Source organism: Micromesistius poutassou (assembly GCF_964030765.1).
Source record: "Micromesistius poutassou genome assembly, chromosome: 4".
In the NCBI taxonomy this organism is placed as follows: Eukaryota; Metazoa; Chordata; class Actinopteri; order Gadiformes; family Gadidae; genus Micromesistius; species Micromesistius poutassou.
Window position 1 is genome coordinate 12,645,442 of NC_140274.1, and position 25,162 is coordinate 12,670,603.

The 25,162-nt window shown below is 44.4% G+C and overlaps 1 protein-coding gene across 1 annotated transcript in view; it reads right to left on the minus strand.

Moving 5' to 3' along the window:
- kirrel3b (kirre like nephrin family adhesion molecule 3b) overlaps positions 1-25,162 on the minus strand; it is a 158,157-nt gene that overhangs the window by 28,381 nt on the left and 104,614 nt on the right. The window contains exons 2-5 of the mRNA XM_084466713.1: positions 22,093-22,242; positions 16,777-16,926; positions 7,339-7,496; positions 3,860-4,010 (exon numbers count right to left, since the gene is read on the minus strand). Of these exons, the coding sequence (XP_084322839.1) occupies positions 3,860-4,010; positions 7,339-7,496; positions 16,777-16,926; positions 22,093-22,231 (598 nt within the window). The 5' untranslated portion in view covers positions 22,232-22,242. The remainder of the gene's footprint in view (positions 1-3,859; positions 4,011-7,338; positions 7,497-16,776; positions 16,927-22,092; positions 22,243-25,162) is intronic.

The window sequence follows — 25,162 nt, forward strand, 5'->3', positions numbered from 1 at the left end:
AGCGGGCATTAGTTAACATTTTAATTAGTTTGCTCCTCGCCGCTGCCTCTATCGCACTAAACCCAAATCGTAATTTTGAAAACTTGGATTGGGAAAAAATAATCATCATTTATAGTATATTCTGGTAATTATGGACCAAAACATAATCCAGCCGAGTCCACACAAAACATGGTGGGTTTTCCACGGTCAGGTAAGGTCAGGGCTTGGCTATTGCATTACTTGAGGTAATTCAAATCTAGCAAAATATTTACATAATTCTTATCACTTAATTTAATGGTTTTTAAAATGTTACTTAATTTAATAAACCATGTATGGTGATATTGATTTATAATTCCAGTTTTGAGCACAGTACAATATAGAACCAGATGACTATCAGGAGTGTGGGATACATTGTTAACACATGCAAAACCAAATCAGGTACAGACCTTCCATCTTCTTTCTAGAAGAGGCACTTTTTATGTAAATAGTAAATGGACTGCACATATCTAGTGGCCACACAAAGCGCTTTACAATAATGCTCACACACCGACGGCGGTATCAGCCACGCAAGGTGACAGCCAGCTCGTCGGGATCAGTAAGGGTCGGGTATCTTGCTCAGGAACACCTCGACACTAAGCTAGGCATCAAACTAGCAACCTTCTGGTTACCAGCCAACCCGCTCGACCTCCTGGGCTAAATGCCGCCCATGCACGCCCAATTATGTGCATTCAACGTAAAAAATCTGATCAATTAATACTTTTGGCTTCCTTGTGAATGTGATAAAGCAACACCCGGACTGGGTCAGTACTGACGAGATCTACAATTACAATACATTTATGTAGACATGAATACAATAAGGGAAAGCAAATATGTCTGTTGAGGCCTACTAGCCCAGTATAAGATATGCTGTCCTCTGCACTCTCTTCCTACTGCAACAGCATGTGCTACTATAGATCAAGAGCTGAGCTAGGAATTCTTTCTTTCTGTATATCGGTAGAGACATGATGTCACATTGACCTTTGCCCTTCTCCACAATTCACTGCCCTTCAGAATCTTGCCTGCTACATTTCTCTCCATGACAAATAGCTACAATGTACACGTTGTACAAAATATACGCTAACAAGAGCAGTTATGGCGGGCAGGCGGGTCATGTGGACAGAAAACACACATTTCCTCTGCACAGCTTCTCTGTGTTAAAACGACAGCATGGCTGCACACGCTATATCCCTAAAAGGTGTTCAACTTGGTGCAGACTCATGAGTCATCCTTTATGCAGACATGTGAGCACGGCATGCATAAGTCCCACCAGGCGTGTGAGCTGCATCGCTTGTCATGCGACGACAGGCCCAAACGCTTCAGTATGCCACGAGTACTGCTCCGCTGGTAACAGCTGCATCTCATGAATATAACCCTCATCATGCCCCATGGCAGGGTGGCTCTCCACCCCCCGTGGATGAGCTGCTAGCCCAGCGCCAGAGCCTCTGTTTGGGGCTGTTGGTGTCAGAAATAGAGGGGTACCTCCATGTCTGACCTCCACTGTGAAAATGCAGTCGATCACTTATTGACTGGAATATCGCTTTTTGTTTTAACAACAATAAACAGCCTACGCACTCAGACTAAACACACACATAACACACATAACACACATACACACGCTCAAACAAACGCACACACGCACGCACGCACGCATGCACACACACACACACACACACACACACACACACACACACACACACACACACACAGACACACACACACATACACACACACAGTATTCCAGGTCTCGGCTGTCAGTTGAACCGTTGATTACATCTGGGGGGATGGATCGGTGAAAGTCCATCACCCATCACAATGAACTCCACCGGCAAAACTCATTTGGATAATTACTTCAACCATTTACACTAGCATATTGAAATGACATGCACTGAAGCCCACACACAGTAAAACAGTACCTACCCACACGACCACACACACACACACACACTTGCACACACTCACACACCTGCTCCTAAGTTCCGGTATAGTGTTCTGGGAGTTCTCTCGCACTAAGCAGCGATTATGGCTATCTTGGCTGTAACATTACTCAGCCCCTGTTTTAATGGCCATGAGTAGAGCAATAGGCCTCTCTGTTGTTGAAACAAATATCCAGGGCGAAGGTGTAACCACAGTTCTGATTGAGACATAACCGATCCCAGGGGGGTTATCTGAGTGTTTGTGTTATTTGTTTTTGTATCCGCGCATATTGTTGATGAAGTGAGCCGCGTGGCCATTTTGTGTGCTTCACGTCGCATCGGCTGAGGCTAGTGCACCGCTAATCAAATGAGTCAGAATTGGGAGGTTTTTCAATTGACCTGAATCAAAGTTCAATTACAGCATGGCTCCATTACAGCACGGCTCTGTGTCTGCAGCGCTCTAATGAGGAGGTGTTTTTTAAACACAGAGCGAAAGGGCTCTGCTGGGAACTGGGATTCACCCTACCTGTGGGAGGAGGGGAGTGGGAGGACTGGAGAGGGTTGAATGAGGGGGGGGGAGGGGGGGAGGGGGGGGGGGTGGAGCACTAAAATCGGTTGAACGGCAGATGGAAAAGCACTTGCACGTTCACAATTGCGCCCGTTACTCACGCTGATGTGTTGCGTACGACTACAATAAATGTTTTTAATCATTCTAATTGTATAACACGCTCGTTTTAACGTGGCAATAATGGAGTTACCCACAAGCCCTCCTTCTTTTTGTCGTTTATTTATTTCTTTCCAGATGTGGGGTAGGACCATGGTTCGAGGACCGGGGTGAGGATGGCGATGGCGAGGCGGTGGCGGAGACCCCCCTTGCAGAGAGGCCGTTACAAACGCGAGACGTGCGGTCATTTGACATTCCACCCTCTCACTGCGCTCACGGCAACACGATGGGGACAAACGGCCAAAGGTTCCAAAAAACACCAACAACTGTTCATCACTTTTACGCCGGCACCTCACACGGCCCCTACTCTAGAGAACGGGGCCGCCAGACATAATGGCTCTCTAAATAGCATTTTCAGCTTTATTAGTCATACTTAATGGTGTTGAAGGCGGGCTGTGAGTGATGCAAAAAAAAAAACCCCATTGTTCATAAGCCGTCCTTTTTATTTTTTTGGATGGGGGAACAGCTCTCGATCAAAAAAAGATTCCCTGACAATTGAGGCTCAATGTATTTTACACGCTGGGCTTACTTTGCCTTTCTTCTTTCTTTTTTTATTCTCTTTTTTGAAGGAGAATTGTGCATGCTCACATCACAAAGATTGATGGGACAGGCGGGGAAATAAAAGGGGTGGGGGAATATGTGCATAGCGCCATGGCGGCGAGGGAGCCCGACCAAAGAGAAAATCACATTCATTTTAGATGGACAAGCTCCTTCAATATTTTATCACAAAAGCCGGGGCCGCGCTTTCTGACCCACCCACAATGAAACGAAAATGGAAACCAATTATAAACGGCCGTCCGGGGCTTCAAGTGAAACTCGGAAATATGTTTGCAGAGGGACTCGGCATATATGTGTTGGTCAAACACCTTTACAACCTGGACCCACATCATCATCAGAGGGGAGTAGCCTCTGAGAGGTAAATGCATGTTTCAATACGTACTAGTATGTTAATAGAGCCAGGAGCCTAGGAGCTCAGTGATGCCCCGTGGAATCCAACATGGGCAGCCGCCAAAGAGGAATGGAGTACAAAGTAAAAGAATGTGTGTGTGTGCATGTGCGTGTATGTGTGTATGTGTGTGTTTGTGTGTGTTTGTGTGTATCTGTGTGTATCTGTGTGTGTGTGTGTGTGTGTGTGTATCCGTGTGTTTGTGTGTATCTGTGTGTGTGTGTGTGTGTGTGTGCGTGTGTGTGTGTGCATTCTTACGTTGGATGTCAATGGTGACGCTGGTCTCCTTGCCGTTGGGCACGGCCTTGTTGGAGGCCTTGCAGATGATCTGCTGGCCCGTCTCCATGTTGGTGGGGGACAGGTACAGGGTGCTCACCGTGCTCTCCCTCCTGCCGTCCCGCAGCAACGTCTGCACACCAACCCAGATGAAAATTAAGGTCAGGAGAGCGTTCGCCACTAACATTCAAATTAACCTTCAGGGGGGGGGGGGGGGGCATGGCTTTAAAATCGCATTAGGTTGTGAAATTGCAGTTTAATCAGGCTGATTTAGTTTGGCCTGGTCTGGTTTCATTTAGGAGAGCAAAACATGAAAGAGAAGTTTGAGTCAAAGGACCACTATTTTACCACCAAGTGTGATGTTGATTAGCCATTACAAGCCGTTTCTACCCTCGAATGAGTTCACAGGCGGGAGTGTCCACCCAGATAGATGTATGATGGATAGATCAGCCATCTCTGTGGTTCAGTCCACTGGGTAGGATGGTAGCTTGATCAAAAATCTAATCTAATCAAAAATCTGGGTGGACACTTCCATGTGTGACGTCACTAGAGGGGGATTGGGAGATCTTGGAATGGCAAATCAACATCACACTTGGTGGTAAAATAGGGGACCTTTAAATAAAGAAAATGAATAACAGGAGAATGCTTCTGATTAAATAATTATTTTTGTGTTAAACCATTAAAGCGTCAAAAGACCTGACATTGAATTGGCAGCAGTCTTGATATACCTTCATGTTTTAAGCTTACGGCGGCTCTCAGGTGAGAGACGTATCAGAAAAATGAATAAACAGCCATAGCGGAATAAACTATCTCAAAGTTGTATTCCCCCCTCTATGGAGCCCTACATATCAACAATATCAGGGAATTGAAGGATTTGAGTTCTGTGAGTCCATTTCTTTCTTTTTATGTAAAGGACCAAGACACCAGAGATTTATGGCTGTGCCGCTGAAGCCTTGGTGCTCACCTCTAAAGCAGAAGGCATTAGCTGTCAGATGTGTGATGTGTCAATGTAATATCCTTTCTGAAGCAATCAGAATTGTTTCCCCCGTCGCCCTAAACCTGTCTGAAGTCATTAATCTTAGAAGAGGGGAATAGTTGGCTTCTGCATGAAATGCAACGCTGCACAACATTGTAAATTGATAATTTTTCATATCTCTGCCTGAAGCATGCGCAGACTGCCTCTTTGCACGTAAGACGGGGGGGTGAATGGCGACGGGAGGAACGCAATCTAAGAAAAATAAAGTGAAGGTTGGCTTCAAATGTTTTCTGTCTGAATGAAGAAAACAAGGAAATCTTTTCTGTTCATTCACCTTTCTTTTGTACACATTGCCATCTTTAATTTAACCAAAAAACACCAACAGTGCTGACATGATATTATGAAGGAGGTGTGATGCTGGCTATTAGCTGTGATATGAATGGAGTTTGACTAACCACTGCCTATCTAAATCTAGCTTCCACACGTACGGGACTGAAATACATGTGCATGCCGAAAATAAAGTTGCTTTATTCGAAGGGAATCTTTCCATACACCACTTCACTTTTTGCGCTATTAAAAGTAAATTGCTCCTAATTATACAAAAAAACTCACCAAGATGGAAGACAGGTGAAAGTAATGGGATTCTATGGAGGAAAAGTAACTGTAAAGTGGAAGCGTTTTAATGAGTGAATGTTGAATGGTGAGATGTATAATTTAAATACAATTTAGCAATGGAGGGTGGAGGGAAACAATGTACTTTTTTTTTGTCTAGTTCAAATCTGTCGGTTCATGCTAACTATCGGAATGCATCGCAGTTGGTATAACAAGATTTACTAAAGTAAGTTACAAAGAATTTCATATTGATATATGTGTTTACAGTGTTTGGAATAACGCAGTTTAAAAGAACAGCGTTAGGTAACGCCGTTATTTTATTTTAAACTAACTCAGTTACTTTTTGGAACAAGTAGTGAGTAACTATAACTAATTACTTTTTTTAAGTAATGTTCCCAACACTGTCTGTTTATGATATAAGCATGCATCTAGTTTGATGTAGTTAATTTACACAGATCCATTTTTTGTCCACCTAGTTAATCTCACAATAGCTCAATTGGCGATGAGATTGACTTCATCTGGAGACAAATCCAGTGAACCCCTCGCTGCCCCTCTTCGATGACATCTGCTGTGTAGTCATCTTCTGCTCTTTGTGGGAAAAAAAAACAAAAAAACATCAGGGCAGATGTCTTTCCTTTGTCCGCTGTTGATGTACCATCCACCTCTTTCTACTTCAGAGAAATGAGAAGCATCGCGTTTTAATTGAGCCCATTGCCTTTTAATGGTAGGCAATCAAGATAGTGGGAGAGGGAGAAAAAGCAAGGAGACATATTTAGGCTCTGTGCAGGTGTTTGCCATCCATCAGCCCGGTATCAGCACAAAAAAAACACCTCAATATCGCTCCTCAATCTCGAAGAGGAAGCAGAAAGCAGGAAGAACACTCTCCACCCACCATTAGTGAGGCGGCGTCTCAGGCTACCGCTTCATTCAGATGGGCATGCTGCCGCATCCCAGCCCAATCAATGGCATTTATCTGCTCTTCGAAAGGAGCCGATAATGGGATAAGACAAGCGCACAGAGTGAGGTGGAGGGGTGGATGGCTTGCGGGGGGAGGGGCGGGGGGGACTGGAGGGGGTGATAGCGGAGGAGGAGGTGTTAGTACTCTAAAGTGCCTGGTGGTTTCATGTCCTTTAATGAAAATAGAACACGGCGGTGATGACTTCATGATTAACTGACGGGGGATGGGGGGGGGGGGGGGAAGGCCGCCAGTGCACATGCCACTCAAGAAAGCTACGGGGGGGGAGGGTCAAGAGACCACCGCGCCGTGGTCGATGGCGAGGGAGTGGGTGCGCGTGGCGCATTGTAGCTGTACCGCTCAAAGTGGTTTGAAAAAAGGAAAACTCTTAATGGGCTATTAGCATTGTCGTGTCTATAAATAGAGTTCATCAGAGTTCAGGATGTGTGCTAAAGGCAGATTGTGTTACAAGTACGATGACGATGACGATGATGATGATGAGGATGAGGAGGGGACAGTGGTTGCGAGCGGAGCCGGAAACAATCCGGGAAGGCTCGGGAATTGTTCAGTCACCTATGATCTGAAGGAACATCCGCTTGTCTCGTGTGATGGGATTTTTTTGTGGCGAGGAGGATCCAAATCTTTTGCAAATCCCGTAAGCATATCTGAAGGGGATTCACGCTCAGATCTTAGCGGCGTCTGCGATGTCGAGTCAAATGGCTAACCATGACACGCGGCATAATCAAAGCATGGCACAGCTGGCCCACATGTCCCCGAAGATGGCAGGATCATTTGCAACACAATGAAGAAATCACGGACCGGATGACGGATGGTCATGGAATTACGCGGCGAGCTCAGTGTCTCAACACAAGAAAGTTAACTTGAAGTAAAGTAATTGACACACACCTCAATGCTTACCTTGGAGTACATTGCCCCGTTGAGGACCTCCCCGTTCCGGATCCAGATGATGGAGGCGGCCGGCTTGGCGTTGTCGGCGTGGCAGGTCAAGTTGAGGGGATCACCGGCTCTGAGGCTCACCACCGGACCCCCACTGATCACTGGATCCTCAGGGGCCACTGGAGCGAGAGAGAGAGAGAGAGAGAGAGAGAGAGAGAGAGAGAGAGAGCGAGAGAGAGAGAAAGAGAGAGAGATTAATTAACAACCAGTTACCATTAATTGGTTTCAAGAAAAATATCATATGGAGATAATTAGGAAGGAATTAATTAGGTAACCTTCATATTATATAACATATAGCCAACATTAAATTACCTAACCCTTTTTCAGAGAAAAACTAAATAGATTTAAGTCCTTTTGGCATTGTAATACTATATGTGCATATAGATATGAAAAGAAAACTTCACTAAGTTGAATTACTCCTTTTCAATAACAACTTTCTTTATTCTCACTGAAGTGAATTTTTGATTCAGAACTTATTACGGACCAAACATTTTAACTTAGTGAGCTTGGAAACTTGAACTAACCTGCGTGCACATATTGTACATTAAATTACTGCATATAAAAAGCATACTTGACATATATAAGAGCCATATGGTGCATTCAATGTTGGAGTTGCACAAGTAAAGAGAATATGGATTTTCACTTGATGTTGAAGTTCTTCATTCCCGACATGTTTTAATTAAAATTGTCAAGATTGTTTATAATCCACAGAAAGTGTTGCCAGAAAATCAAGCAATTTCAAATCCAATCAAATTACCCCACTGCACAAATTCTTAATCCATAATTTATCATAACCAGCTGAAGATGTTCTAACCTAACCGTATCCATTAATTATCTGAATACTATTTCCCCAACTCTCATCAGATCAGCAGTTTCATGCCTATTTTTAACAGAATGTCATGCTGGCACAAAATATATCGGGTAACTTTAAAATAACCTGTAAAACTATTTCTAGGTTACTTACAATTAATGACTGATTCTATTTACAAGAAGTAAATGGTCTACAGTGGGCTATCTTATGAGTGTAGGCCAAAGAGGGACCATAAAACATGACTTTATTCTGCTCTTGCTACCAATACCAGCTATTATATTGATGCCTCATTTTTCCTAACCACTGAAATGACAGTGAATACAAATACATTTTATTCATATCAGTGAATAAACATTAGAATTTTTGTTCTCATGCCCATATTAGTTTAACTCGAATTGCACCAAGTGCAAACCAAACACTATTTATTTTCAAGACTCATTGCTTCCAATTTTAGACGTTAGGGGCATAGTGTTTGATTTTCAAATGTAGCATTTATTCTGGTCCCTTACTCCAACACCCTTTCATCTGGTCCTCATTAAAATGCAACGGGGTGGGAGGAAGGCAGAGGAATTGGAGGTCAGCACTCCTAGATCACACAAAAGAGAGTTTGCTGATCTCTGCAAGTGCAGCAGAATCTTGGTGGGAATATGGTCACCTTGTAATTCTGTATCAGCAATTGGAAACAAGGTCAAGACAATTGTTTTGGCTTTTCCAGATCTTAAATATAGAACTGTGCAATATGCAGATAAGGCCCCTGGCTCCCTGTGAAAGGACTGCTGAGATGGGTGATTCAATAGACGTTATTTATCCTGCTCTGTTCATTCCCATCATACTTTTTATGTCACACTTCGTGTCCGCTTTTCCCCCCACTATTGCCGGTTCAGCACTATGCTCACTGGTGTTGAACCGGCATGTCTCTGTGTATGCACACATACACAGAGACATCCTTGCATCCATGAACACAATCAAACTCAGACATGACATACAAGAACATCAACATATCACATAATGTGTGAGGCGGACATGTTCACATGGCACATTTTTATAAAGGAACCTATTGATAGTTTGTTTGGAATGATGTAAATCAATGTATTATTTACTTTACCCCTCTGCCCATACCAATATAAACGGAAGATTTACCTGGGTAAATCAGACCCTATAGGCATGGCTTCTTAACCATTCCACCCCTCCCGATAAAGACTGCATTTTTACCTGGGTCTGGAAGATGCTTCATGGACCACCTCCAGAGTGCATGTCCATTTACCTTACATCTCTTAATAAACCACGTGTTGAACTTCTTTAAGTCAAACTCGAAGAGTCATATTTGTTAAAAATTAAAAAGGGACAAATGTTTAATATTTTGGCCACACATTTTTCCAAAATAAACACTGCAGCCTCATCTTTTCATCTCTGTCGTATGACACAAGGTTTATAGTTGAGACTGACACATCTCAGTTGCTAATGACAGTCTAGACGTAAAAAGTAATTGCATTCCTGGCGAAGAGATTGAAGATTGAGTTTTCCCACCCTATATGCATTCTAGACAGCTGCGATTTAAAGCTGGCTTAGGCGTTGAGATAGTTCTTTGTTTAAACCTACACTATGGGACTTTTTGACACTCATGCTGTCTCTTTTGCTTTCTAAAGTGCATCAAATTAACACTTTGCCGCAGACACACATCAGATTTGGCAGAACTAGTTGGGTTAGCTGTTTGGATTGATTGCTCTTGTTTAATTATTATGTGTGTGGCTGAAACGCCAGCACCACTCACACGGGCAGATTGAAACCTGTTCGACTAATTCTACAAATATTCACTTAACGTTTGGCAACGGATGCATGACAGCTTTAAAGATGGTGTTACAGATCAAAATGAATCATTCATTATTTGATTAAAGAGCCTTTAGGGGGGGTTTATTGCTATTTTCCTTACAGATGTCAAGTCATTTTGGATTAGCAGACATAACAAATGGAGGAATTAATGGGAGAATTGTCAATTTATTTGTAAGGATTCTAAATGTGGCAACACTGGATGGAGTTAAGCAATCTTACACAAAATGGACTTGAAGCACAGGACTTTGCCAGGACTTTGTTGACTACGGCTGTGCTTCGCGTACCAATAATGACATTCAACGCCATCGAGTGTAAGATTGCGATTCAATAACACAAACCATCTTCATTATCAACAATATTGTAAAATATTTTCATATTGTGGGTTAATTTGCCCTCAAATTCAAGCTTTCTGCCCGAGTTCATCTCCATCAGAAAATAGTTCTATAGTAACGATAGCCGACTCTTGGTCAGTTGAACATTGTTATGGAAACTAGGCTCATGAAAGTAGTTTCGGCTAGTTAGCGTAGCGATACTTTCTGTAATTAGGCACAATCTTTTTGTCCGTTCTTTCACCAGGCATTTGAACACGCTTGAGAATGGGAATTGACCAATCAGAGTGCTTGCTTAAACTTGCGTGTTATTGAATGGAGTTTCAAGCATATGGAACACAAAACAATCGTACATTGACATGATGATTGATAAATCACATAAAAATCATATATGTTTGGCAATAAGTAATTGCCAAACAGTAGTGCTGTACCAACGATATATCTCACACTGTTATAACCAAACCTTGGGCTGTGTTCCAGCACCCACAGTACTTCATTGCCTCAGATACAGTAGGTGAGGCCACTGTTTCATTAACCCACCAATATAATTTAATTGAATCGCATCACCTCATCCCGTATGAGACAATGGGGCTTATTTCACGTTCTTCCTCCTGCTACTACAGTGGTGTCACTGCACACAACCACATGTAGTGACCATTAACGCCGTTCCCGGCCCACGCCTCCGCGAGGGGAAACTGTGAAGTCAGACTGATTGGATTTCAGTGAGATCATTTATTTTTAGTGTATAATCAAAGAGATCCATAAACGGGAGCAAGGCGTATTGATGTGTAATTAACACAACAGCGCAAGGCCAGTAAGTCTGTCGGTTTCCAGGAATAGGGGTCTGGGTAAAGGTTATAAAAGCTGCTCTTCGGCTCTGTCCTCCCCCGAGACAATTCAATTCCCCAGCCTGCCCCCTCTCTCTCTCTCTCTCTCTCTGCCTTAAATTGGTCTTACGGGAACTTGATGGCAGGAGCCATCCTGGCTCCGGTCTTTTAGGTTCTTTTAGGTCCAGTTTTTTAGGGTCGCGTAACGAATGGCCTCGCTGATGGAACTGACTTACTACGGGTCAAAATGAACTGGAAACGACGACATTGGGGACGGGAAGAGATTTCTGCATACCCTGGCAGTGTGGAAGCGTGCGTAAGCTAGGAAAGGCGTTTTTGGCGGCAAATGAACGTTATAGTGTCGGAAAAAGCAAAACATTGGCTGTGCGTGCGATGACGAGCGTCTGGCAGTGCGGCGCGTTCGCTGTGGAGCTGGCGTGCTTCAGCTGATACGTCCAGAGCAACAACGAGGCTTCCTAATTCGCCCGTCACATTTTTTCCTCAAAGAAACGCTACGGCTGCCGCCCGCCCATCACGCCCGTGGTGACAGCTCGCAGTGTTTGTGATAGATCGATCGGGGGGGGGAGAGATCCTCAGGAGAGATCACAGCCAGTGTAGGCGGGTCCCAAAGACAAGCGCTGGCTCACTGCACAAATCGCTTCCAGCACTGTCACTGTACACCTGTTTGGAGAGCCGCAGGATGCGACGACAGTGCGTGTCTGCATACGAATATAGTGTAATACTGAGGAGTATTCTTCTTTCCACACAGATCCGTTTGATGCCTGGTTGATTTTAAATAACTTTTATTTATAAATAACTTATACACCCTTTATGACCTGCTTGGTTTTGGTATTGGAGATCTGTGATTGGACTGCCAAATTATGCAGTAGACCGTCGATGAAATGGTGTGTGGGGAGTAGGGATGAATGCTGAAGAGCAAACCCCTTAAGATAAATCGGCAGAAGGTTAAGAGTAAAGAAACGGCAGAGCTGTTGGAAATGTGAAGATAATGGAGGGAACAGGTGGGACTCTGGTAGCGGTGGAAGAGGTTGTGATGACATTACTGCTACTGCTACGCTGCTGTCATGCTACTTTTAAACAACAATGTACTGTATATGAACAAAAAGGACCATAACATTGAAAACTCTTAGTATTATTATTTAAAATAGTTTTATTTTAGTACAACTGAAGTGAATAAAGAGGTAAAACAGAGTTAATGTTCATGATCTATTAAGCTGAACATTATTCTTGCTTTGTAAAAACTGAAAAACTGCAGATGCAATCGGTCGAGCATAATGATGCTTCTGCTCTCAGCCTCACAGATATTAGGCTTATAGTGAGCAGGACAGCTGAAATGGCAAAAAGGCAAATACTACAAATGTTACTGCCACATTTCCACCCACATTGAATAGAGATTAGAAGGCCTTATCTTTCCACACTCTATAAGATCCAATTTAGTTTTTTTGTTAAGAACAGATAAGCCACATACAAATGTTACAGGCAGCTTCTTTGTTCATTGTGAACAGATAAATGGAGTCTTGGAAAAATCTTTGATCCATGCCATGCCGTCATAGGACTTGGAAGATGCAGAAGAGAAAGAGAAGTAAGAGTAAAAAAGGGAGAACAGCGAGAGAAATACATTTGAAGAGTTGGAAGAAGCCAATTAAATGTGTATGGGAAGATTTTATGATGGAATAAAACAACAAAAACATATGGATGGGTGAACTCGAAGGAAGGATTATGTGTTGCCTTTACGCTTCACAATGGTACATCTAAAACTTTTTTGCAGAAATTCAAATGAATACAACCGAAACCTTGCACAGGACATCTTAATCCAATGGCAAAGATAGCAACTTGATTTCACCCTGTCGGAATCCTCTGTAAGTTGCGTTTAGGTCCATAGGACAAATCCCCTGCATAATCTTCAAGGTTTTATCCCCGCAATACCTAGACTTGTGCTTATTTATTCGAGTCAAGTAAATCCAGCGACAAGGTGCATTTTGATGTAGGGCAAACAGTGGGGTCTCCAGCCCACAAGCTATTACAAACTCAACCGAGCTAAATCAGTCCAACAGTATCTGCACATCATGTTCCACTGCCAGCAGAAAAGCCATCATCCATAGCGAAATATCTTTGATTCAGGTAAGGCTAAATATATTTCATTTTAACACGTCCAATGTATGCTGTGAGATATTTCATGCTAGTAAATATTGTAGATGTTTATTGATATGCAATGCCGAAAAGGGGAGCAATGTTTCCATCATAGCTCCAACTGAACATGACTCATAACATGAAACCAAGAGCCACAAAGGGGTTGCGCTGCTAGTAGAAAACTACTCATCCGTTATTTCTAAGTAGACTAACTATTGTCATGGTAACGTGGCACCTTGTGCACTTTTGAATTACTTCAACTTTTAACACTTTGACTGAAATTTTAACGCGTGAACCAGAAAACACAGCGTTCACACTTACACGGCTCACTTGGTGTCCCATCAGTAACTATGACGCACTGATTTTGTCATAATGGAGAGCACACGTAGTGTTAAGGTGTTAAGACGCCGGATGAGCTGCCAGGTGAGTGACAGGTAGGTAAATCACCATCCAGTCGATAGAGTCTCACTCTTACGAGTGCGATATGCATATTTTCATTTCTCTCGGCGAGGAGAGTTCAATAAGTTCCTGGGAACAATGTAATAAATACCTTCATCAAAAAGTCCCTGGGTCACAGTTGATCTCATCTGCTCCCTGCACCACCTAACCAAAGTAGGCACATTACAGCCAAAGCTCGGAGCCCTGCCAGCTAGCCGTAGGGCACATATAATTAGCCTCGGGGGTCTTTTTGGGGGACCAGAAACCCCCTCCGTTCTCCACCTTCATTACTAATTCAAAAGACCTTGACTCTCCTTTGGCAATCAGGGGTAAGCCTCCCGTACAAATCATCCCTGCTTTCAGACAAGAGACCTTGGCTGTTTATCCTTACAAGATTTATTTGTGAAAGGTTTCTTTTGGTGAAGGTGAAGGTGTTTTTTTAATTAACCTCTATTTTAGCATTTTTTATTTTCTTCTTCTTCATACTATTGACACGCATCGATGACACCACACAAATTACAAAGTTTTCAAATAAACAAGTATGGATTACCTGGTCGGTTTTGACGTTTTAAATCATACCTTTTGAAGGCAAAATAAAGTAGAGTGGAGAATATACTATTGGTTTTGTGTAGGATTAACATGTGTATTAAAGCACAATAATTCAATTTGGTACCCTTGTTATTGTAGTTGGGGTGGCATTTTATTAAGTGTTGCTTTGTGCCGCTAGCGTGGGCGAGTAAAAAGTAACGTGCCATAACACAGAGAGAAGAGTCGCTGTTAATGTTGAGTTATGAGGGCTATGGTTTGATGTTTATTTTAGCTGTCAGGTAAAATAAAAAAAAAAGTGAGGTGAGGGGCATGTGTGTAGCTTTTTGTGTTGTTGTGTTTTTTTGTTGTTGTGTAGTGGTGGGGGGGTGAGTTTGGGTATGGTTGAATGTGTGTGTGTGTGTGTGTGTGTGTGTGTGTGTGTGTGTGTGTGTTTGTGTGAGTGTGTGAGGTGAGGGCTGCACCACCGCATTCCTTCCAAGCCGATAGATGCAGTTTGTCACTACTGGCAGCTATAACTGACAGCCGGGAGTAGGCTATGCAATGACAGAGACTGTACATATATTTATTTTACTACATGCGTGTCAGCCTAGGGCTCATTCAATGTATCAGGGATTGGCCCTGCCAGCCAGGGGATTTACCTAATGTATTCTACAGGGTTCAGGCTGAAAAACTTTCACACTGCCAAACATAAACACAGAGTTATGAGAACACATTTCTTACAGCCTTTTCATTTTCATGTTGATGGTTCATTTCTTTCTCTGGCCTTGATCTGCCTTTTATCGACCAATGCCTCTTCAAAAAGAGAACAAATATATTCAATGCAGATCAAACTGTGACTATCTGAATGGGAGTTTGGATGACGGAGAACACAGTGAGTCGACCCTGGTTTGCCCCTTCAGTTCCTACAGTGGTGAAGTAGCAGAGTGGTATTTTGGAAGATTCGAAAGAGCGTCAACACAGCAAACACTTAAAGCCGTCTCCGCCGAAGGGAGAAGGGGGCTGTTACACTGTCAAAAGTTTTGTCAAATGTGTGAAAGGTGTTGACAGTTGCTCAGCAACAACAATTTACATCAATGAATCCAAGCGGATCTACGGTGGGTGAATAAAGTGTGTGGATGTGCGTCCTTAATTAGTCTCCCCCCTCTCCCTGTTCTTGGACCGAGTAGCTGTGAACAGGGACACTTGTTCACAGCCTATCTTGTCTTAAAATAAATTAAGCAAGACGGCAAAACAATTTGACCAATACTCCTAATTATTAACACGTAGCCGCTCATGAGAGGTTTCAGCATATGAAGAGACACGCGTTGCTAATATGTCTCCCCCCTCCTTCTCAAGAAGAAATGGTTCGTTTTCGCTTTTCATTAACCCTGGATCAATAACGGTGGGTCACTGGCTTGTAAAATACAGACCGAGCCCCCCCATACTTCATCTATTCCTATGATTTCCAACTCCCATTTCTTTTTCCCCTTGTTATTCTCTCGGCTTCTCTGGCCTGCTCTTTGGCCTGATCCCCCCCCCCCCCCCTCCCAAGGACAGACACATGGACGGACACAGGGAGCAGCTCTGAGGACAGATCCAGACAAGAGTGGGCCGGTTTATAATAATGGCCCCCAATACGGGGGAACTGGCAAAGCTGAACGATAACCCAATAGAGTTTCATTAACAACTGGTAACCTTTCAGGCTGCCTAATGAAAATGGAGGCTTTGTGGCACAGAAAAGGAAATTAAAGTCGGGCGTGTAAGCGGTCTAATAACGTTTAGCGATGCTTCACGCTCGCCGCCGAAAAGTAAAATCCTATTTTAATACAATTACTCTCTAATGTCGTGAATGGGGAAAATATGCCATTAGTTGTGTTGTTCATTATCATTTGGAGATTGTATTGATTGTATTGCATGGTGAAATTGGTTGTGCATGAACCCCCCTCTTAAATGTATTAGTATTGTTTCCCTCGTAAACATGCTTATGTGCGAACCGTGTGGATGTGTGCTGTAGCTATGTGAGCGTGCGTGTGTGTGTGTGTGTGTATTTGTCTGTGCATGCATCTGTGAGTGTATGACCATATTTGTGTGTGTGTGTGTGTACAAATGTGTGGGTGTGTGCGGGGGTCCTTGCGTGTGTACAAATTTGCATGCTTGTGCATGTTTGTAGCTGCATACGTGTGTGTGTGTGTGTGCATTTGTATACGTGTGTGCTTATATGTGTACACATGTGCATGTGTGTGCCTGCACGTGTGGTTGTGTGTGTGTGTGTGTGTGTGTATGTATGTGTGTGCTTGTGTGTGTACATATGTGCATGCGTGTGCATGTGTGTGCCTGCACGTGTGTGTGCGTGCATGCGTGCGTGTGTATGTATGTGTGTGCTTGTGTGTGTACATATGTGCATGCGTGTGCCTGCATGTGTGTGTGCGTGTGTGCGTGTGTGTGTATGTGTGTGTGTGTGTGTGCACATTGAGCCAACACTCACCCAGCACGGTGAGCCTTGCGGGGCGGGACCTCATGGCGGCCTGGATGGCCTGGCACTCGAATATAGCGTCGTCCATCAACTCCACACGCTGGATACGCAGGTGATGCTCTCCTGTACTGTGGTCTCCAATCACAGTGTAGCGGGGGTAGCCTGCAACACACACACACACACACACACACACACACACACACACACACACACACACTTTCAGTGCCAACCCATCTGAAGACGAAATCACAGATGTGCTTCTAAAAGTTGTGTATTGTTTATGCACAACATATTCAATAGAGGCATCTACGATGACCAATAACCACATGTTATTGGTAACATTTATAAAACAGATGTGTGTGGTGGTGTGGGTGGTGGGGCTGCAGCTGGTGGATGGCTTCTCCCTGGCTTGCACAATGCACGTGTGATGTTGCACATGTACCATTTTAATATAGCGAGGCAAACATAATACAAATCAAAGTCTGTTTTTATATCACTCATGGCAATGCAAATGAGCGACTGTGGAGCGCAGTGCTCCAGGAGAAATGTGCTTTTATTACAAAGGCAAACAGTTCTGCTGGAGAGAGCGATGTTTGAGCCCTGCTCTCCAGAATGAGTTATAGTTTAATAATGGCGAGGAATGCAGAGCAGTATCCGCCACATCTGCCCATTTTACTCAAGTCAGGTCTGATGGTGTTAAAGAAATAACTCCAAATGGTAACCAAATGTGCGTCAGGATGGGTTTTTGTTAAGTGCAACCCTCCAACAGGGAACAAAAAGAAACAGCCTAGCGGGGAAGAGAAAAACTTGTTTGATATTGGAGCTTCATGGGGTATCACTTTACATTCTGCTTGTACTCGTTTTGCGGTGCTGAAGATATGAAACGGAATGAGGCAAGTATTTTATGTTGATAACCGAAAAAAAACGAAACCAAAAAATAAAGAAGGTTTCCTCATCCTCCTGAGGGTGTTTAGGCAACCGATCCACAATGAAAGGCACTTAAAACGGATTGGAGGAATTTACCACGTAACAAAAGAAAACCTGCTGCAGTCAGCTTGCTGGTTTTTATCAAAAAGAAGGCCGTGGCGCCGGGTGAGACGCTCCCACTCTGCTCTTCCTGCCTGAAAGTCCATCATTCCACAGCTGAGGGATTACTGCCAACAAATGTCGGGAGGTAAAGTATTGATTTTCCACAGAGGGCCCGGCCATGTCTCACACTTGCCTCGGAAATTCCCAAACACTTCTGTATTTCACTATGGCGCTTTTGAAAGGCAGGTTATAGGGTTTTGCAGCTAAAGGGAACATAATAGACTGGCTGGGCCCTCTGATGCTCGTAAGTCCTGGAGTTCGTAGATTGGCCAAAACCATCATGTGCTAAAGTCCAATTACTGCCAGTTGCTTCATTGAATCCCATTCCCTTTAATAGAGCATGAAGTGGGCCGCGTTTTATGCTGGTGGGATGAGTTACAGCCGATTAAACCCCTGTCTGAATTTCATTGTCCCACATTTAGCCGGCTTTATTCTTAAGGGTCTATTTGATGGGAGGACAAAGGACGAAAGAAGGTCTTAATACAAAGATGAAAAAGATTGGGATAAAGAGACATAAAGTAAGCGGCCGGCAAACAGTTATGGGCCACGATGACGGTCACATTAGCAGGGTGCCTTTCGCTAAAATAAGTACTGCTCATTTTGATAAAAGCTCTTACAGCACGGCTCGTGGTAATGTCCATGGATCATATGTGAGGGGGGGCTGCTATTGTAATAGAAGGCGGCGATGGTTAAGTAGACCTGATCATCGCTCTAAAAGCCTATTCATAACAGGGAAGCACATGGAGGGAAAATTAAAGTAATGATCAGGGGGCTTTTTCTTTCTCAATATAATGCCTCGATCGTACAACCTGCGATTCTGTGCGCAATGTCACCAGAATAAGCATTGTATGTGCGTCCACGTCTTACTCTTTGTTCAGATTGAATGCATCGTAGCCTTTTGAGGGTTATCAGGTTTAATGACTGTTAGCTCTACTAATGCTACAGAAAGCCTGATTCCTGTTTTCTGTGAAAAAACAGCAAAGTGATAACCTACCACACAACCCAGTCCGATGAACAGTGACATCACACTGGTCGATATTAAATTGCTCTGAGAGCACATAGAGAAAATCTAACATGTCAAAAGTTATTACGTTAACCTCACATAACACTAGTTTAATTTAAAGGTTTGATTTTTGTATTATTTATTCAAATTGGAAACAAACTGGGGACTGAAGACTGATTACCTTTGAGCATGAATGTGCATCTATAACCTCCCATTGATCTCAACGCATTCCAGCGACTATAATACGCAGCGCAAACAATGTAAAATAGGCTCATTAAGACGTAATGAATCCATCACCACTGAAATGGATTTGGCCCTAGGCACGATCAATGGCACATGCTCACACGGATATGTGTATGCATCTAAACAAGTGTGCAGGTATGTGTGTGTAAGTGTCTGAGTTTGTGTGTGTGTGTGTGTGTGTGTGTATGTGTGTGCACTTGTGTGCATGTACCTGTGTGCATGTGCACCTGTATGTGTGTGTGTACGTGTGTATGTGTGTGCGTGTGTGTACCCCCGCGTGAACCGCTATACAAGCTCTGTGTACCTGCGTCTGTGCATGTGTGTGTGTGTGTGTGTGTGTGTGTGTGTGTGTGTGTGTGTGTGTGTGTGTGTGTGTGTGAGAAAGTGGGTACACAAAGACACAAGAAGCAGTGACAGCTGATTCATGGCAGTCAGTATGAGTGTGTTTGACACAGTGTCACCAACAGGTGATAGAATTAGGCAAGCTAGCTCTGGGGACAGGTGACCTGTAACGTTCAGTCTGTTGACAGAGGACAAGCTGAGGGCGACAAATGCATGCTAGGACGTGTAACTGCAAGGGCATGTGTGTGTATGTGCACATGCATGCTTTTGTGTGCATGTGTGTGTATGTGCACGTGTGTATGTGGGTTTGTGTGTACATTCCCATCTCCCCAGCTCCCTCTGGTTGACTCGTCCCGGGAGTTAGTTGGCTGTATGGCCTGCAATGACAGCATGAATAAAACCCCTATTCCCGACTCCCCCATCAGTATGTTTGTCTCCGCATTAGGGGCCTGCTTTCACTTTCACTTTAAGGTAGAGTAGTAGAATAGTGCAAATGAGAACAAATTGATAGGGGGGGAGGTGCCGGGAGGAATCACTGCCTCTTGTGTTGTCCTGCATTGAATTGTGTTGCGCGAGTTCTCTGGGTTTTAATCACCGCTCCTGTGAATGGAAGCACAGGTCCTGCGGCGTGGGGCATCGCTGTGCCTCCCTCCGTGTGTCCCCTCCACCCTCCCCTTTTCTCCTGAAAAGCGAGGAGCAGACCTGTATTATGGAAATGAGCGTGTTTTATGTATACAGCTGCCACTTTGCTTTCCCTCACTGTGTGTCCCCAGCACCACGCACTCACACCGTCCCTCTGCTTCCGCTGACAACCACGCCAGCTCATCGGTGGGTAGCGGTGATAAAAAGCACAGCTGTGTGGGACTTTTTTCTTGCGGTTGATAAACCAAAGTATCAGCCGCCGTCTAAGCCCTACTGTTTCTCTTGTTTGACAGGCCCGTCTCCTGTTGCAAGTGCGCGCGAGGAAAGGTCTTTTGTTATCGTAATTTCTTGCTGGGCGTATGAAGGTGAACACAGAGAGAAATGTTTTCTAGGGTTAAGCCTATCTCGATATCCTCTGCCCACTCAGGGCCTCCTATGTAGGAGTGTTAAACTACGCCATTACGCCACCTCACTGACCTCCATCTTCTCTATTTCCAGTCTCGCTCTCTTGCTCTGTGTTGCTCTATCCATCACTCTCTTTTTTTTATATAATAATAGGAGGGAAAAATGATTATGCTACCCAAAAATTAAACGGTTCTCGGCTTTCGCAATATGCATAATCAATTTCTCTCCGTGTGAAATCTATTCCGCTCTCTGTGAAAACAGAACTCTGTCTTTTTCCCGCTCTATCTCTCTCTCCCACCTCTCCCTCTCATATTGCTGTTTCTCCACCTCTCTGGTTTTGCCTGCCTCTTCCCGTGTCAGTATTTTACCTTCCCTTCCCTACTACTGCAAAATCTCAACTTAAATGGTTGGCGGACGTGTGTTTACTGCAAACCGCTTGTCTTTCTTCCTTTCGGGGAACAAGTCTCATCCACTGTGGTTTAATCATCCACCGCTGTCTTGTGACACGGAAAGCATACGAGAAGAGTTTCTGAAGGTCAAGGGGGGGCAGCCGGTTCCCAATCTTCCGTGGACTACATATTTAATCGTTACCAATCATAAGAGACTTTTATGTGTAAGGCCGATCCTGGTTGAATCTAAGTGTGGTCGTGCCTCGAATCGCAACTCCTCCTCGACAAGGATATGGATTTCCTCTGTGGTCTTGGAGGAAAGGCATTTGACAACAATCAGATAGGTCTCTCTAGCTAAAATGCTAAAAGCCCCCCATGTTTATTTTTTAAAAGTCCTTCAGTTGAATTAAAAACAGTGTGATGCTTTTTTGGAAACATTAATCCACACCTTTCTCGAGATCTACTAATTTGTTACAGCCGTGCTATTTTAGTTTTACATGAGTGATGTGTTCATGAATATTCATGAGGCCTAAAGTGGCTGAACAACAGGCTACAAAACGAGAGTAGTAAAATCGAGTTTCAAATTAAACAATTTACCCAATTATACAAAGCGCTGTGATTAAACAAGGTGAGGTTCTCTTCAAAAAGCCGTTTGCCAGCTTAAAGCACTGGTGGGGGACAGATGGCACTATTGATTCGACATTAAACCTGGATTTCTCTGCTTCTCTCACCCAACACACATTATTATATCATTAGTTTTAGCCGTGGTGTCAAAATAGAGACCGGCGCGCAGCCCGGGTTTAGCACAGATGAGCTGGGTGAGAACAACAAGCCCGGGTTGCCTCATTGCGGCTCTATTCACACATCGTTTTATCATCCTCCCCTGCAATATGAATTTGATATGTTCGTGCTCCGCCACTCATTAAATGTGTAACATTTCGTGCCACCTGATGCACGGGGATTATTATGATTGTTAATATTACAGGATGTCCGCTGTGTGACACACTCTCAATGTGTCTGGGCTCTGACAGTCGCGAGTCACTCGCCTGTGACAGAAAGTCACGTGGGGTGAAACTTTTATCTCCCTTACAGGAGGAGATGTCTGGTAAGTCATTAAAAGAGAACAAGAGTTGTGGGAGGGAAAGATGAAAAACAAATGACATGCACCAGGACAAGCGGATATGAGTTAACAAAACGATGCAAAGGACTTCCTACCCGAAAGGTCCCGGCCCACGCCCAGGGCGAGGCCGTCCTTGATCCAGAGGACAACGCCATGGTAACCGGGGATGGAGCAGGGCAGGGTCACCGGCTGGCCCGCCACCACCACCAGATCCTGGGGCTGCTGGGAAAACATGCCCTCTGACCCTGAAAGCAGAAGGAGAACACGGTGGGGTCAGACTCACCCACGTAACATGCATTTGTTCATCTTAATACTTTATAAATGCAAACGGAACGTCACAAAAGCACACCTTTAACACTCAATCAGACACACAACCACAAACGTCCCCCCAAAAAACACCAGAAGCCCATTTCCACTTGCTCAGTCACCTCTCACCCTTAGCACCCCTCTGTCTCCCACTCCCCACACCCCCAGTCTGGGCAACGACATGAAGCTAAGAGGTTGCATCAGAGGTGCTAATGCAACATCGGGTGATGTGTGTGGGGGAGGTGTGTGTGGGGGAGGTGTGTGTGCAGGAGGTGTGTGCGTGTGTGTGTGCGGAGGAGGTGGGGGTCTTAAAGACAGTCAGCCATCAGCAACGGCACCATCTGGGCCTCTGGGTTTCCTTAGCACAGAACACTTTAGACGATGGTTTACCTGTGCCCCTTTTCTCGGAGCAGTTATGAACGGGGTCATGTCTGACAACGCCGTCTGACATGCCACACTTTTACGTCAGCCTCACACGCGTGTCTGCTCAGCTCTCTCACCGCCACGCGGCCATTATTAGCCAGCAGCGCCTTAGCCGCTCCCTCCGGGACACACGGCCAGTCCGAGCGGAAAAGAGGTGCGCGGAGAACTCCATTAAGAGGAAGAGGGTTCGCAGCTGACTGGTGGGAGGTGATGGTGATGGTGGAGGCGGCAGGTAGGTGGGAGCGGTGGGGTTTTTAAAGGGCGGATGGAAGAGAAGGGAAGGTGTGAGGATGAACTGGCAGCAGCAGATGCTGTGCATCGGAGGGGGATTGTAACACCAAGCGGCAGAGACTCAAACACACACAGACACGCTCGCACACGCACGCACGCACACACGCACACACAAACATCGAAGAGAAAGCAGGTTAACAAGTGGCACTTGTCTCCCACTTCACTGAACCAGACTTGACTTTGATTCTGTTCCCTTTTCATTCTCATTTGCTAACTTTCAAGATGAGTCTCGGGTGATGATAAAAAACGAGTGATGATAAGTTGCTTAAAACGACTCGATACTCTTCATCTGTCTCCCACGTCAGGCACTTATGAAGTCGGTAGCTGTCTCAGACACAAATACTTTTAGAGAGGCACCCAGTCGTACGCTCGCAAGGGAACAATCCAAGACCCTGGACAGTAAAAGAAAAAGGACGAGGAAAGGACGTTTTGCAATAAAAAGGTATGAGGAATAATTGCCAAATCGTCAAACCTTGTGAAGTTATCCCTTAAACGTCATGCATTTGATTCCCTACAACGTGTTTTGTTTGCCTCAAGGGCAATGACTTATCCTATTACAGACCAGGAAATTGAGTAGCTCTGTTGTATAAAATCATGTCCCATCAGAGAAAATAATGTCGCAAACAAAATCACATTAATTTAGTTGCAATATTTCATTAGCATTCATATATAAATCATTCCCCAGCCTCGGACCCTGCTATTTCTGATTGATGCCACGTTCATGTTTGTGCAGCAACACTGGCACATGCACATTAAAACACCCATGTCCATGCCCTGCTTCACTTGATGTACTGCCATTAGTAAGAAAACATCAGGGAAATAAATGAGAACATAAAGTCAGAATATATTGAACTCTTCATCTTCAGAAAACATGACAGCTTGACAGAACACTGCTCCATTTTGGTTTTGTCAGTTTAATAAATTATCAAGGGAAAGAGTGTGTTTGTGTGTGTGTGTGTGTGTGAGTGTGCATGTCTCTGTGAAGTTATGTATGTGTGTATAAGCATCTGTGTGTCTTGTGTACAAAATTGTTACATTTGGGTGTATGTACGCATCTATACATTAGTCTGTATATGCGTGTATGTGTGTGTGTGTGTGTGTGTGTGTGCCAGTGTGTGTGACTCAGTGTGTACGGGTGCAAACATGTTAAGGGAGGCATGAGGCTCAGAGGCCATGCAGTGTCCCAGCTAGCCGATGTTCTCTCGCCATTTCCACCAGCCTTCAGTCCATGTCAGCCCTTCCCAGGAGCCTGTTTGACCCCCCACATGAGAGGCCTGGTCTGGGGCTGTGGGACTGGTCTAAGGCAGCCTGCAAGCCAGCCTGGATGGCCGGAGACAGCCACTCACAGAGAGTGTCTTGGCAGCATGTGTCATCAACGTGGCAGAAACATACTGCCGCACAATCCAGGGGTCCCTCACATTCCAGCCATGTTCAGATTTGTATTTTTCTCACGCCTGATCCAGCCTCTAGCTCCCGCTGTAATTGATTTAATGTCAGCGGATATACGTCTCTGTTGGCACCTTTCAAGTCTGCAGATATCCCCCCTCCGAACCCCCAACGCAGACCACGCCCTCCTCCACCCTCCCGCTACAAGACTGCGATTCTCTCCCCTTTCCCGTTAATTTGAAATTTAATAAAACAAAGCAGACATATGAGATAGCCGCTACACATAATCTGTAGCTTTTAGTTGTATAAATAGCTGTTTTGAAGGAGCATATCAGAAAACCTCCTTGAAAAACACATCATTCCGTCTTCATAGAGTAAGGCCACAGCGAGACGGTGTGTTTGTGTGTGTATGTGTGTGTGTGTGTGTGTGTGTGTGTGTGTGCGTCTTGTTAAGAAAGTGTGCCAAACATCGCACAGCATTCCCTGTTTGAACGACCCAAGAGGTTGGTGGGAGTACTGTTGAGTTAAAGGCAGTGCCTCGTCCACTTTACAAATTCAATTGTTGATTTTCTTTTCCTTCTTCATTTCCTGTGATGTGGTTCGGTTCGGCTGGATTTTGGGATTTGAGGCACCCGATGCAACTCAAATCAAGGTTACAGTGCCAAGGTGAGTTGACAAACCCCCCCTGTCTCCCTCCCGCCCTCCTTTCTTCCATTTTAATTCATTATTTATTGAATGGCCCTGTCTGCCTCATCTCTT